This window comes from Atta colombica, unplaced genomic scaffold, assembly GCF_001594045.1.
Source record: "Atta colombica isolate Treedump-2 unplaced genomic scaffold, Acol1.0 scaffold92, whole genome shotgun sequence".
NCBI classification, from domain to species: domain Eukaryota; kingdom Metazoa; phylum Arthropoda; class Insecta; order Hymenoptera; family Formicidae; genus Atta; species Atta colombica.
In genome coordinates this window covers 2,016,185-2,035,400 of record NW_017259586.1, presented here as the reverse complement: position 1 = coordinate 2,035,400, position 19,216 = coordinate 2,016,185, and the positions used below count along the sequence as shown (strand labels likewise).

Below are 19,216 nucleotides of genomic sequence, written 5' to 3'. Positions count from 1 at the left end.
GAGAGAGAGAGAGAGAGAGAGAGAGAGAGAGAGAGAGAGAGAGAGAGAGAGAGAGAGATGGAGATGGAGAAAGAGAGAAGGCATTGTGTGCCGAATTTATGACGACATAAATCTTAACCGGGTCACATCCGGCAAAAACTATTCGTTCATTAGCGTCGCCGGGTCGTAGATTACGAGGTCGGCGCTATCGCCGAGAATCGGACAATGCTAATTTCACCGTCTGCCCCGGCGCTGTTTATAGTTTATATCGAGACCGGAATCGGGCCACCCTTGCGTATTACGCTCGTTGGTCTGCGAAAAAGTGCAAGATCATTCACTGGACGTGCTGATAAACGACCCGGAAATGTTGACCATGTAATATCGTTTGAGACAAGCAAGCGCCTAGCACAAAATGTATTCTCTCGTAAATACATTTCCAGTTTGTCGAATTTTGCCATTTTTCGCGAGATTTTTGTGCCCGTTCGCGTTACCGAGACTTCGTTACAATCGCCGTAGTGGAATAATCGAGATAACAGGTCTGTACTTTTTAGCTGCATTTGTACGTTACTTTTCGTCTTCTTTCCTCGTTCCAAGGAACAGCATATGTTCTTTTACTTTAGCTGCAAACAATGTAAAAAGAACTAAAGTAACTGAAAGAAACTTATATATTAATTACAGGGGAATTATTTCGTATTTTAGATATATTTAAATATAATGCTTGTGAATGAATTACGAATATTTTCTAGGTTATAGAAAATAATAGATGAAATTCCAATGACGTTTCAAGTGTTTATTTTGCTCATTCACTCGAAATTTTTCTTCAAAATTATTTAATGATTATATATCTCATTTCCAATTTTAGTGTCAAAATACTGAAATATCTAAGATATTTTTGAACTTTTTTATTTTTGAATTTTTTAAAATTATTGATATGTTTTGGCATTGATGTTTTTAGAATATCACTGGCATTATATTTCTGTATTCGACCTGCATTTCTTTTTTGAATATCGCGAGAAAGTTTGCTCTTAACTTAGTATGCAAAAGTTACCGAACAGTCGAATAACTTTTGTATCGCGCCACGATGAATATGAATAGAAGAATAGGCACAGAAGAAGACGAGGCTGATGAGAAATGAATTTACATTGCGCCATTCTTAAAATTCTACTGTTTATTAGAAGGATTGTTACCGGTTCGTTAATTTTTATATTCTCGCCGTACATTACGAATACCATTGTATTTCCGTTATAACTTTTTGATGAAACATGTTGAATTTATTTTAACAAATTTAGAATTAAAAATCAAACATGTTCTTAATTACTACAGTTATTTTATTATTGACATCGCAATAAATTATTAGCAGATTTAAGATTCTTAACATTAAATTATTAATATTTTTATAAAGACGTGCATATAAAATTATTAAATTATTACTCATGATTGTGTTTCAAAAAAATTTCAACGTACGGTTTGCAGAATCAGATATGTATATAAATTTTTATAGAAATATTTAAGCAGATCCGCCGAGCAGAACCACGAGTCATTATGATATAAAGTCTATCAAAATAATCTCCAAATGACTCTAAAATTATTAGTCATTTTTCAAAAGTCATTTTCTAAACATTTCCAATTCATTAATATCATTTTAATATCATTTTGACATTATTGTGACTTGTTCTACTTGGAGCTTTAACACTGAGAGAAATAATTTTGTTATAAGAATAAATGAAGGAAAAACAAATATATTTGTTAAAAAAAAAAACGATCGATTAGTTACTATTGTTGATTAGTTACAAATTAATTATTTCTCATGTAATAAATAATCAACAGTATCACTTGCAAATAAGAAGCTCATATATATAGAAGTCATAGATGTAGGGTCTTAAATCATAAGAAATTGATCAATTCTAGTCTATCCTCCCTATTTGACTGTGATTGGTCAGTTTCCTACGACTTAAGACTTCACGATCATCTACGATTTCTACATAAACGAGCTTAAAGTCTATCCAAAAGATAGGTTAGATTCTATATAGAGTTTGCTTCTGTTACTAATAATTAATTGGTGTGTGTGTGTGTGTGTGTGTGTGTGTGTGTGTGTGTGTGTGTGTTTATGCAGATTAGTGCAATAATCACACAAATCAATTTGTTGTCACATATTTACAGGTTACTTGTTAAAGGTATTGATAGAATAGTTGAATTAACAAAATCCTTTCTTTCAATGAATACAGGATTTTTTCTATTTAATTATAGATGGATTCATGGAAGTTTCTGTATTTTATTTTCGAACATTTTATGTCACTTTGTGAATGTCAACGAAGAAAGATCGTTTCGAAATGGCGGAGACAGTTCGATGCTTGTCGGCGTAGAAATCGGAAATGCGTTCGCGTGGTCCCTAAAAATTTCTCCATCGCCCCGAGGCGTCAGTCAACGTGCTCGACCGCAAAACAATAAACGCGCTCGTCCTTCCCGGTAATCTCACATCGATAATTTCGCATAAGCGCGTGGGAGAATCCGCCGGCGCGGTTGGAGCGCTTAGGGCCAGGATTCACGATCGTCGCTCGTCGGAAGAGGGAGAGATGCGCGAAAAAGAGAATTGTAATTTTCTCGAACGGTCGTCCATACGCCCCGCGGCGAACAGTTTGAAACGATCCACCAGCACCCAACCTTTTCCTGTACCTATTCCCTTTGGGTCTCCGTATTTATCGAGATACATGGTAACACCGAGCGTGGTTCCATTGATGCGCAAAATCTCGTACTCCGTGAGTAATTCGGTAGAATCTGACTTGTAGATAGGAGATATATACAAGACAAGTAGCACAACTAACACTGGTATGTATAATTCTTATCCTGTCACGAAGCGAGAAGCGTATAATTAATCAAATCAGTTACAAAATCGTACAGCTTATATAATTAGTTGTAATTAGGGTATCATGATGTGATGTCATTGACAAACAATAAAACAAGTACAATAAAAGATAGATACACTGAATAAAATACTAAATTTTAACGTTTGCTTAATACTATTCAAAGAAATTAAGATTTAGTAAGTTTTTTTCAGTGTAAGGGGATATATATTTTAATTTTGAACTAAAATAAATTCAACATGTTTTAAGAAAAATTTATAACAGAAATGATATTCGCAAATGTGCGGTGAGAATGTAAAAATTAATGAAACAGTGGCACTCTCTTTCTCTCTCTCTCTAACAAACGGTAGAAATCGCAAAATTTGAAAATGGTGCAAGCAAGTTGCTACATCGTATTCCATGAAACCTATGTATATTCGACTTGCGCCGGAGAAATTTTTATAAAATAAATATTTTTCATCTCACCATTTATAAATCTTCTACTCTACATGTCGAAATAATCGAGGTACATCGGTGTACAATGCAGCCGGATACGGCTAAGCGGTGTCTACAATATTGCGAAGTACTATTTTAAACAATATGTGTTCACACGTAACAATACAGCCTGTGTATATCGAGCGAAACACGTAAAACAAGTAACGCAACTAACGCCAGTACATACAGTTCTTATTCTGTTATACGTGCCGAAAAACTCGCAACACGTTCATGCACAATACAACCGGCCGTGCATGAGAACTGTGCAAAATAGTCGCGTGGCGTGGAAGGCGCCGCTTTGAGACAGAGCGAAATGGGCTCGTATATCACAAAAGCAACTTGCAACCTTGTTACGTAAGTCGCACGCGGCGTCGGAAAATATGGTAATGAATTTCTCGTATATATTTGCGTTTAACTGCTCTTACTCCGTTGTTTAAACCATTAACCTGACATATGCATCAAGTAGCTAAGTTCCTCGAATTTTCCCCTTTTATACTTCTTACTATTCATCCCAGATACAGATACACACTCTTTGTATTTATTACTTTTAAAAGAAAGATGAAATGTAATATATTTTCGAAACAATGAAATTATGATCCGATAGAATAAATATTTATAGCACAAATATATTTTTCGAATAATCTGTTTGATGTTTTACTCTTTGACTGTATCTGATAATAATCATATATAAAATCTCATTTATATTTTATACATTTGAATAACACATTTTGTAATAATATTTTAATAGTAATATTTTTATTTTGTGTTGTGTTTACTGTTAATTTAAAATTTTACAGTGATTTTACAGTGATTTTGTTATTAAAACTTAGTTATTATAGAAAATAATTATAGAAAATTTATAATGGAATTCTAATTTTTGAAATGGAAATGATCATTTGAAGCTAAAAATATAAGTGCATATAATATCTACGTATTTCTCCAACTTTGCTTATACTTTTTATATTTTACTATATAGTAACCCAGGTACGTCATTTTGTCGTCATTTTGACATCCTTTTGACGTCAGCTTGCTATTAGGGAATGCATCCTTATTTCAATTTCAATTTATTCTCTGACACTGAAAATTGACAAACATTATTTTTAAAAAATGTCATCTCTACATTTACATTAAAAAACAGGATTTTAAGGCTGAAGAACAAACTGCTTTAGTACAACTGTTTCAAATGTTTCCTTGCGAATTAATCAATTATTATAAATGTAATGTTAATTATTTGATATCGATCAATTTATCATTGAATAATTGTTGATAAAGGACCTATGTGTTCCGAAACGTTTATTAATTCTATTTGCTTATTTCCTATAATAAAGTGAAATATTGTTAACTTTGTTCTGCTCGATTATAGACCGTTTCTTTTGTGTATTTGCTTTGCAAAAAAAAACGAGCAATTTGAATATTATACTTTACAGTTTAATTGTTTCAAAATGTATGCATTTCTAGTATATATACAGTTGCGTACATATCAGAATCAAATTTTCCTCCTATATAAAGTGATACATTGATACATTTCCGTGACATCGATGCTGATACGAAGTATCAATGGTCCCAATGTAGCGGCTCTATCCATTAGTTTCTCATGGAATTATACTTGCTTAACGAAGTACCATTCGAATTGCTGTGCAGGTTCGTTTACCCATGGGGCAAGACACGCTGCTCTGGTGCCGTGTCCTGAGGATGCCGAGCATTAATCAGAAACACCACGTCGTGAAGGTGAGTTCCTCCAGGTATATAACCCGTTTACGGTAGCTCGCGCGCGCCCGCTGCTCTCCGACTTGATTAAAGCGAAGGTGGATGCTCTTGTACTGCCGAAGAAACTGCACGTCGAGTTTACCGACTCGCCCCTCCTATCTCCCTCCCGTCTCACCCTCTTCTCCCTATACGGGAGTTATCTTCTGCCTCGCGTGTTTTCGCGTCTGAAGATGCAACATCTTCAGGTAGCCGTCCGATAAATATGCCGCGCAAAATGATAATCTAGAAGTTACAATATTTTGTACCAAGTGTTTAATCATAGTCAACGGTTTCTTTTAGAAATATTCTGATGTACTGCTACTAGAAAGTACTATTAAAAACAATTGTTTTAATTCACAATCTCGCATCTCTTTTGGTAGTCTCTTAAATAATAATCTTGATATTATATAAAATTTTAAAAATATTAAATTATTTTATATTTTTGTCTTTTTAATACATTTAGATTTTTCTTATATCCTAATCAAGAATACATTTTGATTATTCCAAGAATTTTTATTATTCTTATAATTATATACATGCATTTAAAATATATGCAATTACTTTTTATGGCAAACAAAAAAGAAATGCTAAAATATGCTCGCGTGCTTATTGTTCGCTTGATTAGAAAAAGATTTTCGATTTGCGTGCCGAATGCAAGTCGATCGATCAATCCGGCTGTAAAACTTTATCATAAATGAACGAATGGGCGGATCTGTATGATGGCAGGATCAATGCGGTAGGCGAGATCATTTCGCCGTTCCGGCCGCCGGTTTTCACTACCAACGATGACAGATCGATGCACGAGATGTCATCGATAAATGCGACAGTGACAAAGCATGCGGTCATAAACCTTGTATTACTGCCGAGTATCGATTCACGTTAGTATAAAGTTTCATTTTGATGCAGAGAGATGCGCATTCTCCAAATCGCGTGCTAAAAATCGAAGTTGGACTAGTAGTAAAGAGCAAGTCAGGCAGTAAAAGTTTGCATATCTACACTTTCGCGAATTCAACGCGATATTTTATTGTCAACAGAATCTGTTACGTTAATGTTATCCAATCTATTGTTATATGTATTGTATATTTACGCAATCAAAACTACAGCGAATGGATCCTGTTTATTACCGACTACTACTTTATTATACTTTTATATCAGATATTAATTCAAAGTTGTTAATTTTTATTGTGTCTAAAATGAATCACAAAATCTCAAATATTGTAATACCTTATACGTTAATAGACATTGTACAAATATATAGAATATAGATCGATGGATATGTAAAGGAATGAAAATTCACTTCTGCCTATATTCGGGAGAAATTGGTTTTAAACCGAAGAATTGCATAATTAAAAAAGATACCGTAATATTTGAAGTTTTTGATATAAAAGATCGAGTAAATGTTATTTTTTATGCTATAAATTCTAGAATTTATGTATTCACCTATTTTTACTACTTTCTATTCGGTGTGAATTTTATGTTAGCGAATAATTTGAACAAGATATTTCCTCAAATAATTCACGTTTAACGCTTCTCGAGTTATATTCTTCCTCTCTCGCAAAGTATATGATAACTCAATAAAATCTCACCTTAGTTATATATTCTATTCTAATTTTATTCAGTTATTATTTAACGTCGATACAACGATATAACGTCCTACGTAAATAGTTATAGTATAACGTAAATAGTTAAACCGGAAAACTAGAATAAGTAAATGATACATGATCATCATCATGTTAGCTAATTTACAAAATTTTTTCTATCTATATTTTACTTTTATATTTTTATACAAACGAAGAAAAATATATTCGTTAAAGACGGATCTTGGTGTCTAATAAAGGTTATGTGAATTTCACAATTTTTTGCAAATTTAAGTATATGAAAAGTAATTTCAATGTAAGTGTGTGATTAGTTTTCCATGTAAAAATAACATATTATAATTTGCATAATTTGCATTCAAATATTGATTAAACGTGCAATATAGTTTTTATTTTTATACGGAAAATAACACACATATTGAAGTTAATTTTACACATTTGGATTTGTAGTGAATTCAAGCAAACTACACGGAAAAAAAATGTTTCTGACCACAGCTAATTCTGATTAATTAAAATTGCATTAGTTACTATAGCTATGAAATTTGCTAATACATACAAAGAATTGCTGTTGTAGCTAATATAAAGACGTGATAGCAAAATATGCTTGTCTGTTACAATTAATTTATTTAGCAACATAAAGTTAGTCGTCATAGTGATATGTATTCGTGTAAAAGAAAATTGTCTCTATCACAGCTAAAAGTTTGCTGAAACTGTACTTGCTACTAAACTGTCTGCTACACAGAAAACGTTTGGTGCAATGATCGACGTAATAGCAAAATACTTGTCTGTTACAATGATAATATTTAGATTTTACAACTAAATGAAAATTAGACCTCGCACGACGTTAGGTGTCTATATAATGCTATACTGAATTTAGCTGCCATCTAATTTTTCTAATTTTTAGCTGTGGCAGCTGATCTTTTTTTCCCGTACGATTACTTCCTCTCTTGAAATACGTTTTTACTTAATATTATCGGAATATTCTATTTTATTTGCTACTGTATTCTTATTTCTATTTTTTATTACTCAGTCCTGTTTCTTCCATTCTCGTTTCTATCGTATTTCGTCTGTTGCTGATGTTTATATCCGCACCGGTATTTCCGAATAGGGTGTTGGCTCGGCTGGCTAATATAGTTCACTCTATCTAGCGTCGGTCGACCGACCGACACCTGAATCTCGAACTCGATCAGACGTGACCCAACTATGCGATGAGATTGCTCTGTGTTCCTATCACAGGTACAGCGACAGGAGAGTGGAAGGAAGAGAGGAAAAACGATTAGTGTTTCGATTGCGATAACTTAAGCGCTTAAAACGCGGACACCCGTCTCCCCTTTTGGAGTTTATGGAACTTTTATTGACGGAGCACCAAGGTATTCTAAGGGTAACAGTCGAGTGAACTGTCGTTAACCGTGGTATTAGTGGGCCTTAATTTGTTACTCCTATTGAAAGGTAAACGTGCCGAAACTCGTTTTCCCGACGCGAGAAAAACCGTATCGACTTGCGTCGGAGATTGCTCTTTGCCAATTTTGTGCTCAAATAGTTTTCCCCAAACTGTTAGAATCGACGTTTATTAAAGTACGAAGTGCCTTTTTCTGTTACTGCTGATATTCCATTATCCATTCAATTCGATGAATCAATTCAATTCATTGACGTTCGTTTTTGTTTTAAATCGAAACGGCAAGTACACGTCGTTAATCATTAATCGGATTAATTGCCCGTAAAATGATGCGACACGAAAACTTTGAAAGAAATAAAGAATCTTGCAATTTTTTTTCCATTAACGAGATTAAGTTATACGAATAAACGAGACAATCTCTACTTGAAGCTCGTGGCTTCTTCAATCAATTCAGCATCGATTCTACTGCGATAAAAGTGTCAAGGTATATAATCAAGGTTGTTCTTGAGTTATGAACACGTTACGTACACGACCAAAATGCGCTCGACATTAATCCTCGTTACGAGCTTATACGCCTGTTGTATATTTCAGTACGAACCAGTTATTCAGCCGGGAAGCCACGAATACCTTCACCACATGACCCTGTACGAGTGCCGCGGAGATCAAGCCGAATTGGAATCCGCGGCCGAAACTACCGGGGGTGTCTGTTATGTTCCTGATAAACCCACATTCCAGTGCAATACGATCGCAGCCACTTGGAGTCTCGGTTCTGAGGTATGTCAAAAACTTCTCTTACGTTTATATACCGAAGACCTCGACGTGAGGCACCTCGACTGAGGTGCTTCCATGCTCTGACAAGTTTTCAGTAGTCACAGAAACTATCTGCTGCACAAAATTTCAGAGATGCACAAAATACAAATTTTGAAAATCATTTATTTTCACTGAACATTACGCGTTTTCGCATTTTGTAACGATCATTAATTAAAATTCTTTAGTCATTTTGCCAATAATGGAATTATCCAGTTGTTTTATCGAAATCTTTGATTCGGTGTCAGAGAATAAAATGGTTTAATAAATTATTTAATTGAGAATATGGAAAGAATGGTTCCGTTGAAGTATTTAAAAATTTATTTCCGAAAATAATTTTATTTGACCCATTAAAATAATTATGTGGCTCCAACTGATTGCTAAAACGTTACTTTTTGCAAGTTACTTGTTGTCATCAATACTTAATCGTTTTATATAATTATTTTGATAATTCAACAAAATTATTTTCAGATTTATAAGTAGTTAAATTTTTAAATACTAGAGCAAAAAACTGTTCTTTCCGTATATAAAGTATTTCTTTTAAAAAATGGACAAAAAATATATAAGCGGAATATATTAATTAAATTTATTGTATCTTATTTGTTTCTCTATAACTTTGATCATCGGAAGTGTCCATTGACCCTTCACTACGTAAACTTAACTTTTCGTGAAGTATTGCGCGTGATCGTGCAAAGCACGTTCGGAGTTTCGTGATAATTCCGAGTGTGGTGTAATGTATACCAATGTGAGAACATGAATACCGCAAACTTGTTTCTTCGTGGTTATTGGTAATATGAACGTCCTGTGAAATTGCAACCAATCGTAAAACGCGTTGTCTTGTATATAGTTCCCAATAAATAATGAAATAACATTGATAATAACATCAATTGATATAACACGCGATATTATTAAATTGTAATATTAAATAGTACAATAAACGTTTTTACTTTTATTTTAATTTTTGAAACAATATGTATATCAATATTACTGTTATATTCAAATATTTATTCAGATTACTTTCAAAAATAGTGACGATAATACATTTCGCCAATCTACATTTATTTGGTAATATTATTAAATGATTATTTTAATCTCAGACAAAAAATAATAAATAAAATTTCCACTGCGGACAATTTGATTAACTACAAACGATAGTAAAATAAGAATGACCTCACATACACATGCACATTTGTGTTTGAATACTTAGAATTAAAATAAAAATCTCATTAATAATGCAAACACGTTTGGTGCTAACGGTCGAAATTATTGGGGCTATGTTAATAAATTTAAATTCAAAATGTTCTCAAGATTAGCGATTATATCGCACGACGATTCTCCGAATTGGGCGGATTATTATCTTGCTCATCATCGGTACCTAAAAATTAAAATTAATCGAGCATAATTCGTGAGTACCATACACGCCCAATAAGGAAACGAATTCCATGAGCGACAATTTTCATCGGGGGCCCGTTCTGATGGATCGAGGCGTATACCGATTATACCAGACTTGAAACGTCGCTGAGGTAGGGGCGGGATCAGACCGGACCAGATCGGACGAGAACGGGCCCGCGATCAGAACCGGACTGGGATATTCGCTGCCGGTCCTGTTTTTATTTACTGGCAGCTTCTGCATAATCCATCGTTTCCTTCTCTCTCTTTTGCCGCACCAGGGCTTTAATTATCCGCCGGAGGCCGGATACGCGCTCAATCCGTACGCGGGGCCGCGCTACTACATGTTGGAGACCCACTACACGAACCCGCAGCTGGACGCCTTCATCAGCGACAGCAGCGGCCTGCGTCTTCTCTATACCGATCGACTGCGCGGCCATGACGCTGGTATCCTCAGTGTTGGCATTGATCCGAACTGGCGGCACATAATACCGCCCGGCCAGCCTGAGGTGGTCTCCGAGGGCCACTGCATCGCCGATTGCACCGGTCAGACGATACCGAACAGCGGCATTAACATGTTCGCCGTGATCATGCACACCCACCAGCTCGGCAGAAAGGTCCGCCTGCGGCAGATCCGCGCCAGCGAAGAGCTGCCGCCGATCGCCGCCGACACCAACTACGATCCCAATTATCAGGAGTATCGGAGGCTTCAGAGACCAGTCAAGGTGTACCCGGTAAGTACAGTCTTAACATACAACGTATGATGTACGATGTATTATATTGCTTATATATTATTGAAAGATAGCATTTCCCAATGGAATGGCGAACTTTCTCTATTAATGAATAATAATTATATTTGAGAAGAAGACATCGAACATTGCGGGCTTAAGTTATAGATTTTATTTTAATCGTTATATCAAAATCCAATTTATTGGCTAATTTATTGAACTTATTTCTACCCTGCATAACTAATGCAATTATAAAATATTCCCGATTCCCGGAAGAGGATCGCGAACAGACTCGGGGAAAAGTATCTCGAACTCGAATCTATCCGCCAAGATTTTTTCTTTGAAAATAATCCAAGATTATTTTTAAGTGCTTCGCGAGCAACTTACATCTTCTACAGCGATTCTTTAATATATTCTTATTTTTCTGTTTCCGCTGCGTTGCACGCCTTTCGTTTACTTGCCGCGAACATACTTCTAGCTGTATTATAACCCATAGCACGTATCAGAAAGTTTATGAGCTTGTTATAAAGTTTATTAACGTGCAATAAGTATAGCTTTGATCACGTAAAGTGCCGACATGCTACAGATGCAGGGCATGAACCTGAATTTAATTGTTTGAATGAGCTTGAACGGGGTGGACTTAAACGCGATTACGTGTTAACATTAAGTAAAAATAATTATGACAGAATTGAATTGAAAAGTAAAATCATTGAAAATCATTACAGTAAAGTATCGATGTATGCATTGCGATTTTGCTATATCAATCCAAAAATTTCGATTTAAACTTATACATATTACTGCTATTTTTTTTATTGTTTTATTACAATAAGTTGATGATATATCGAAAGGTTTTAAAAATTTTAATATTCTCTGTTCAGTCTAATATTATTCAGATGATTATTTTATGTTATAGGGAGATCATTTAGTCACCGAGTGCACGTACTCGTCTGAATCTCGTACGGCCATTACGCTCGGCGGCCTGGGAACGAGAGAAGAAACTTGCCTGGTGTCCGTTCTCTATTATCCTCGTATTGAATTATCTCTTTGTTATTCATTGCCCTCGCTACCGACGGTGCTGCACAGCTTGGGAATCCAGAAATTAATACAGTAAGTGACATTTCCATAAATTTATAGCCGTTTATATCAACAAAAAATCGTATGATAAGATTATATAAACAATTGAGAAGACGAAAAATGCTAGACATATTTTATATATTTTTAAATCTTTCGAAAGACATTTTTAATAGTATTTGAATTAATTGATTAATTGTAACGAGTCTAAAATTTATCTCAGACATAAATTGTTTTATGACGATTTCTGTAACGTAATTTTAATTGACTATTTGTCTTTTACTTTATCGTTATAATTTCAATTGATAAATTATTTACGCGAATGAGAGGAAAGTTGATGATGCAGTTATACATTGTTATCAGTTTATATAATTCCATGCAAACGACGATCATTCGACATTTTGCTCTTTGATCATTCTAAATTGGCTATTAGGGACAGAGCTCGTACATTACAAAAGTGTTAGCCATTATTGACTTAAAAAGTGATATTAGATATTACCTCGCATCAGACGTGCTGGCCTTTGCTAAGATACGCAATATTCAATTCTTATTGTAAATTAACTCTTGATAAAATTTCCAAAGTTTTTTTATCGTTTCTTAATTGTTTTGATGTTTAGTAATTAAAGATATTTAATAATATATATATATATATAATATATAAACAGCTGCGATATTCATTTATAAATGAAAAATTTGTACGTAATGACTAAATTGAAATATAGGAAAAAAGAAGTGTATGAAAGGAAACATTTATGAGTGTGTGTGAATTATAATCGCATACTTTTACCTAACTGTTCATTTCACCGCCATGTTTTAATACCGAGTTCCTAATGAGGTGAATCAGGAAGTGAGAGCCTTCTTGGTCCACCTACTCATATAAATCATACATAATATATACCACACATATATTATCATGTAATACAATCAGATTACGTAATATAATATTCATAGACAGTACGCATACGTGTGTAGATAAATCAAATAAAGACGGCTCCTTCGAACGACTTTATCACATCTTTACATCACATATAAAATAATCGAAGTAAACAGTCCAATTATAAAAACCTGTGTGCGAGAGAAACACGCGACTTTACGAGACTTCATTTTTGGCATAGGGCTTCCAGTCCGGTGATGATCCAGGAGCCGCCGAACTTAAAGGGCATGACGCTCGAGGAACGACTAGTCAGCTACGACTGGGAATCGAATTTCCAAAGTTTCCAAGAAGCCACTCGAAGCGGCACGTTTAAGCCGTTATGTGGTAGCAGTAAAGGCGCTCTGCCCGGTACAGAAAATCTCGAGGTGCACTACCCACGCATCCTTAGGCCCTATGAGGAAGCGAGCGTGCCCTGCGCGAAGAAGCCACTGCGGAACAAATTATCGATGTTGCTGAGCGAGGACGGCGATATTGGTGCGCCCGTAGATCCTGACAGCGACGAGTCGAACGCAGTTGAGCGAGGTCAATTGGTTCGTAGCAAGGTGTCCCGCAGCAGCGACGCGGGTCCCACAGCTGGTAGTTCCTGCGGCCGTACAGTATCGGCAGCTGTGATCCTGGCCGCCGTCACTGTCGTCGCCGGCGCTGCGTTCAGGTGAACGTCGCCGCCGGACGAGCGGTCGTTCGAGTTCACTCGGATCCAGGATCGCCTTGGTGGTCATCCATCGCGATCGAATAGCAGACCGAGCAACAGCAACAGTAGCAACTGGCGCATGCGTATGTTCGCGTAAGTATATGCCAATCTCAGCGACGCGATACTTAGGCTTAGATAAATGTTATTGTTCTCCAACCGAGCGCATCCGGGAGCGCATTCGACTCTCGAGTGATTCGATCAGTGAGCTCTTTTTTTTCAAAGTGGAGCGACCTTTTCGATATGACTAGCGGCTGGTGCAATCTTCGTCGTGTACTATATCGTGTTTCATACGATAGATAATAAAAGTTACAGCCATTCGGCCTTCATTACTCCGATACTAAATAGTGAAATGTTTAAAGTGAGATAATCGAAGAGAGAAATCGCTATCTTGATATATTTAATTTAGGAATACTAAATACTCGAAAAATTTTTGCCAGAATTTAATTTAGCTTAACAGTTTATATTTGCATTTCATTGAAATTTATATTTAAAAGTTGAATTTATTTAATTTTTAAAATAAGCAGCTCATAAAGACTTAAGTAACATATACACGCGCGTATCGCGAAGAATTCGCCAGCCTTTAGTCGAGAATGTCGAATTTCTGCGAGAGGAAAAGAACAATTGCAATCACCATTCGATTCGGTGTAGATGAAACCTATATACATATATATATCATAGAAAACGTAGAAGAAATTACCGAATTCACGTTATCTCGACTTATAGGTGTTGAAATAAAATTATAGTAATTTTACGGAGGCATGTCATCGAAAATCCACGTACGGTGTTCGATTTTATTAAGAATTTATTAACTCTCTCTCTTTCTTAATACATGTTACATGGCTGTATTAAATTAAGAAATACCAAAAATAAGAATAAAAGTATAAATCTAATAAAATAATTAAAAGTATATATATACATATATATTTTATTATTTTTGAATTAAATTTAATTAACTTTTTATCTTACAAAGAAATAATTCTTTTTAAGAATCAATCTTGAAAAAGCTCCGTTTCACATTTACCTTAAGGCAAATAATTCTATGAAAGTTATTTTCAGAAGAACCTCTTTGTATAAAAATATATTAGAGGTATGGAATATTATTGTGTACTTATTTAGAATGTTCTTCAAGTTTCAATTGTAGACATTTTTTTTATGTCGTTTAAAGTTTTTTTTCGTCGAGTCTTCAATTTTTAAATTCTCGATAACTTTTGAAAATACACACGATTTTGAAACTCAAAATGACGATAATCAAATATTCATCTTGGCATTTAAAAATCGTTCAGAAAAGAGAGAGTTAATGACACTGACTGGCCGGAAGCCGGATGTGGATGTGCGGCATATTAATTTTCGCCTGCGGTAAAACCGAGCATGAGAGATCGGATCTATCGTGTTCTCATTTCACGATCGGCTTTTCTCTTTCGCGACTTCCGTTCGCGCGTACCATTGTTATATAATAGAGAATTTTTTTGCAGTACTCTTCGAAACACGGTAAAAGCGGAAGTCCCACGCGAAATATCTATAAATTGTCGAGACAGTTTTCACTTGAAATTTATATTATTATTTATATTCGGGACATTTGCATTTACCATATTCGAAGTACGCTGTTGCAGAAAAATCTATAATGTCCCGCGTGTTCGCATAGAACGACCGTAGCAGGATATTTCTCGGATACGAATACATCAGCTCTGTCGTACTTTAACTGCAGCACATTAGAAATCAATAATGCAAGTTGTGATGGAAATGAATAACACGAGAACTTCCTTGTTCTTTATATACTACACATTCAATGCCTCGATATATCGACATTCACAGTAATAATCAAAACTTTAAAAAAATTATATGTATTATAAGAAGGGACCTATAAATAATTCTGTTCTGTGCAAAATTATTTTTAAAATCTTGATAAAATGTAAAGAATAAATGAATTAAAACGTATTGAATTATGGACTGCGATCATAATTAACAAATAAGATATTATGAAAAATTATAGTAATATATAAGATCAAGTAATATTTTATTTTTAATAACTTGTAATTAAGAGCTAAACTTTATTGTAGAATGTTGTAAATATTTATGTAATATTCTTAACATTATACTGAAAAATAATAATCGAAATCGAGTTTGTTTCATGCAAATGTACTTCCTATCCATTGAATATGAAAATGACTAGTGACTGCACTATTCATTCATATTTTAAATTGATTAGTCCGACTTACGATCACACTGCCTGATAAGCTGCCGTTCATTGTTGTTGCCTGTGAGTCATTTTATCATCATCGATTTCGAGACACTGCCTTGGCGCTCCCATACAAAGCTACTTTAATTTTAAGTCGCATTAAAATGTATCTATTCCATCTTAATAGATGAAGTAGGTAACATTTAATAATGAAAGCAATGGAAATATTGTTTGATTTTTTTTTTATGTACGACTTCTTCGATGATCGAACGAGAAATATCCTAATAAATTTTCGCGATTATTATCGACAGAGCGGAATATTAATTTAAAACTTCTTTCGAGCTAATCGCAAGAGTTTAATTGTTGGCTGTTTATTTGCTGTTCGAGAACCGGGCGAGACATCGCGATTTTTGTGAAAGAACGTTTCGTGAATTTATTTTTTAGGATATGACATATGCTTTCTCCGAAGTTTTTTCAGTGCAGTACTTCCCAATTTTATTTAGCGTTTCATAATCGAATTTGTTTTGCTAATAAAATAATTATATAATCAGGATACATAGAAACTGTGATTAAATTATTGAAATTTAAAAAATATAGATGTATACAACTTACATGACATTAAAACTTGCTCATAAATATTCATTTAGAATATGATGAAAAAATATTGTAATTTTTTATCGTATTTTGAATTTTTCTATGGAAGGAAAAGTGTAAGATTGAATTAAACGAAGAAGGTTAAACAAATCGAAGGTTAAACACATCAACATTTTAATCCAAATTTCAATAATTTTTTCATATTGACTTAACAAAAAATTAATTTGGAAAATTAAAATTCTGAAAGTTCTTTTTTATTTTGCACAAGAAATATATTTTCTGTTGTAATAAAAACTAGTCGTAAAAAATTATTTGAAATACGTTTGGGAAACACTGTTCTTGATGACTTCGGCGGTCATGCAATAAATATGTGCGCGCTTCACTACGTCGTGCTCGCACGGTTCTCGCCAAAGTCTGTATATTTTGTTAACTAGACTGTAGCGATAAAGGTGCATTTTTTAAAGAGATTGTATAAGCATTGGTTGATTTGCACGCGATGGTAATTTCATGCGAGAATCTAACAATGTCTCGCTATCAGAATCTTATTTCGCAATCTCTTTCGTTGAAACGTTTTACGAAGGGGGGGTGTGTTACTTAACCAACGTTTATATATAAATATATAAATAGATACACTATATATATTATATTATACATACCCGACGACTCTTTGTAACATTCTGTACAGTTTATTACGTGTAACGTTATTCACGCGCGCTTGTCAACGCCCGTTGTCGTATGGGTGGTTATTTATTTTTTATTTAATGTGTATAAAGCGATATAACTTGCGACTTGACACATCTCTCATTGTTGCGTACACACATACATACAACATACATACACAGACACGCACTTTCGAGATTTTGAACAATTTGATACACCTAGGGACACTCGATTTTCTAATAAATTGTGTGATTCTTATTAATTGTATATTCGTATTAAGGATATCGAAGAGTAATCGATATGCACTTGAATGCACAATAATTTACGATTGCTCAACGTATAAGCTAAGTTGATGATTTATTAAATTAAATGTAAATCTATAATTGAGCGAATTATGATTTTGTAAGGTATTTTTTTAAACGAAGTTATTTGATTTTACCAAAGTTCTGTTTATCTTCAGTTTATTGATTAATTAATAATTACTATTACCATTATGAAATTGATGTTATTATTAGCCGCATCCTTCAATTAGTTGCACGAAACAAATTAATATAGATGACGTGTCTAGTAAACTCGTGAACGTTCTCAAGGGCCAAACGAACGTTTTGAACGATACGATCTGCATGGCGATTTGCATTCAATTCGAAAGCTTCTCCTGATAATTTCCATTTAAATGACTCTCGACTCGGATTTGTTCTTTATTCTACCTCATTTCGAAATCAAACGAAATGGAAGTGTCCCTAAACACGCGCTGTTACCGATTTCAATTTTGCACCGATATTAACAGAAAAAGAAAAGAAGAAACGGAGAGTTTTGTTGGCTAAAATCAACTTGAAATTTTTTAATCGAGTTCACATTTTTCGGTGTTAGATCGAAAAATTATCTTCTCCCTCCCTTCTAGCATAGCAAAATCTCAAAGTAGGCGCGACTAATCGATATCGGACACATAGGTACGTTTTACAATTTAATACTAACTGGTAATTCGTAAATGTCATAGGAGAATCTGTGTGTGTAGAGAAGACCTTAGGGTAATCGAATGGCCGCATCTTAACCCTTAAGCAGTCGGGATTCTCGAGTCAATATTCTCGTAATATCCATTAGTAACACATAGCGTAACACATTTCTGCAAGCAAAAAATCGAACTTATGACAAAAAGAATCAATTAAAATTATGTTTTCGAAATACATAATAAATGACTTTATAAACGTTATTTTTATACATAATTTTTTTGAAAATTATATTATAATTTATGTGACAAGAAAGACGGACTCCGATCGTCATCGACTACTTAAGGGTGACAAGCAGCGCGAAAGTCATTCGTTCGTAACGCTGTACTTGTCGAATCGAAATTGCTGAGAACCGCAGTATACATGGCTTTACAAATATTTTGTTCCGATTGGACCTAGTTCAATGGCATGAATGCGGAGAACTATATCCTGACGATAGAAAGCGATCGGCGTTGCCGGACGATAAATCCGCGTATGACGTCGCCTCCGAACTGTGCTCGATAGTACGTACTGTACGTAGTTGTTCGGCAAACTATTTTCGATATCTCGCAGTACGTCGGACAATTATTACGCAAAAGAGACCACCCCCACCGCAGCGTTTTTTTTCCGATAATCCGTTATCCGCAAGCAGTTCCTACCGCAGAATTACTAAATATTCCCGAGAAATTTTTCGTTTAAAATGGAGCGCTCATATCGATGATATGTTCGTATAGAATACATCGCGATTAAAGCGTTTTGCCTGAGAATATGAGTGCGGGAAAAATTTTTCCTGGGAATCATAAATGTTTCAAATTTTCTTTTAAAATAAAGTTTTTTTTTAAATAAATAAATCATTCGTGGGAAGATTAAAGTATCAACTGTCGATGGGATCCGACTGAATTATTGACACAGTTTCTCGATGGAGGCCTCACACGCAAGAATACCATCCATATTAAGGTACTTGTAGCCACAGAATTTGCGACGGATTCGACCGATTCCGCTAGAGTTTCTTTCTCTTCTCGATTCTATCTCTCTGACTTGTCTTCATTGTGTGGACATGCATGTTAGGATCTGCTGAATATCGGACGATTTTTAACTTTGTCAAACGGACTCGTAATAAATCGATGAG

General features: G+C 34.6%; 1 protein-coding gene across 1 annotated transcript in view; it reads left to right on the top strand.

Moving 5' to 3' along the window:
* Positions 1 to 13,636, top strand: part of LOC108693565 (MOXD1 homolog 2) — a 106,457-nt gene extending 92,821 nt beyond the window's left edge. Inside the window, exons 4-8 of the mRNA XM_018202576.1 lie at positions 4,956 to 5,042; positions 8,643 to 8,825; positions 10,529 to 10,981; positions 11,889 to 12,082; positions 13,162 to 13,636. Of these exons, the coding sequence (XP_018058065.1) occupies positions 4,956 to 5,042; positions 8,643 to 8,825; positions 10,529 to 10,981; positions 11,889 to 12,082; positions 13,162 to 13,636 (1,392 nt within the window). The remainder of the gene's footprint in view (positions 1 to 4,955; positions 5,043 to 8,642; positions 8,826 to 10,528; positions 10,982 to 11,888; positions 12,083 to 13,161) is intronic.
* Positions 13,637 to 19,216: the final 5,580 nt, after the last annotated feature.